General features: G+C 60.7%; 1 protein-coding gene across 1 annotated transcript in view; it reads right to left on the bottom strand.

Moving 5' to 3' along the window:
• JDP2 (Jun dimerization protein 2) overlaps positions 1–711 on the bottom strand; it is a 6034-nt gene extending 5323 nt beyond the window's left edge. The window contains exon 1 of the mRNA XM_009703734.1: positions 511–711. Within this exon, the coding sequence (XP_009702036.1) occupies positions 511–711 (201 nt within the window). The remainder of the gene's footprint in view (positions 1–510) is intronic.
• Positions 712–845: the final 134 nt, after the last annotated feature.

The raw sequence follows: 845 nt of genomic DNA on the forward strand, positions 1-845 counted from the left end.
AGCACAAGCTGAGTCCCCACTGCCGCTTGGCATCGCTCGCCCACACGCCTCATCCCTGCGGGAAAGGCAACACCAATGCCGGCAGCACCAATGGCTCATTGGCACCGGAGATGGGATGAAAGCACTGCACAACCCCTCCGACAGGCTGCGCGGCTTCTCCTCTGGGTGTGTGCCCCAACCTAGGGACTTGCTGGCTGCACCAGACCCCACTCTGCAGGCAGGGTTTGAGCTTAGCCAGCTGCCAACAGCTGCGTGGGACTGGTCAGGTCTGGGACACTGAGGCCACCACTCCCAGCCCATGCCACAGGGACAGAAATTGCGGCACAGGGAAGAGGCAGCTGGTGGAACAGCTGCCAACACACATGCACATCACCAAACAGGCAGCGTGACATGCTTACAAAACACGTTGCTGGCCACCCTGGCAGGAAACCCAAGGCAGGAGAGAAACCCAGGGAAGTGCAGGCAATGGCCTTGCAGGGCCATCTGCAGCCAGCAGCCCCCGAGACTCACCTCACTTTTCACAGGCTGGGGTCTCTTCCCAAGCTTCACCTCCAGGAAGTGGAGCGGCGAGATCATGGCCCCGATGTTGCGGATGTCGGCGTACTTCAGTTCCTCAGCAGTCAGGGCTGTGCCAGGCAGTCCTGTCAAGGGACCGAGCCCAGGCAGCGCGCCGGCCGTCAGGGACGGGTCGGGGATCTGCCCTGGCATCATAGCAGGGGAAACAGCTTCGTAGGCTGGAGGGAGAGTGAGACACAGCCTGTTACAACCCAGCCACAGGGCCCCATGACATGGCACAAGCCAAATTTATTCTACAGTCCCATCATCTAACGCAGTGTGAACCAGGG

This window comes from Cariama cristata, unplaced genomic scaffold (genome assembly GCF_000690535.1).
Source record: "Cariama cristata isolate BGI_N322 unplaced genomic scaffold, ASM69053v1 scaffold36600, whole genome shotgun sequence".
In the NCBI taxonomy this organism is placed as follows: domain Eukaryota; kingdom Metazoa; phylum Chordata; class Aves; order Cariamiformes; family Cariamidae; genus Cariama; species Cariama cristata.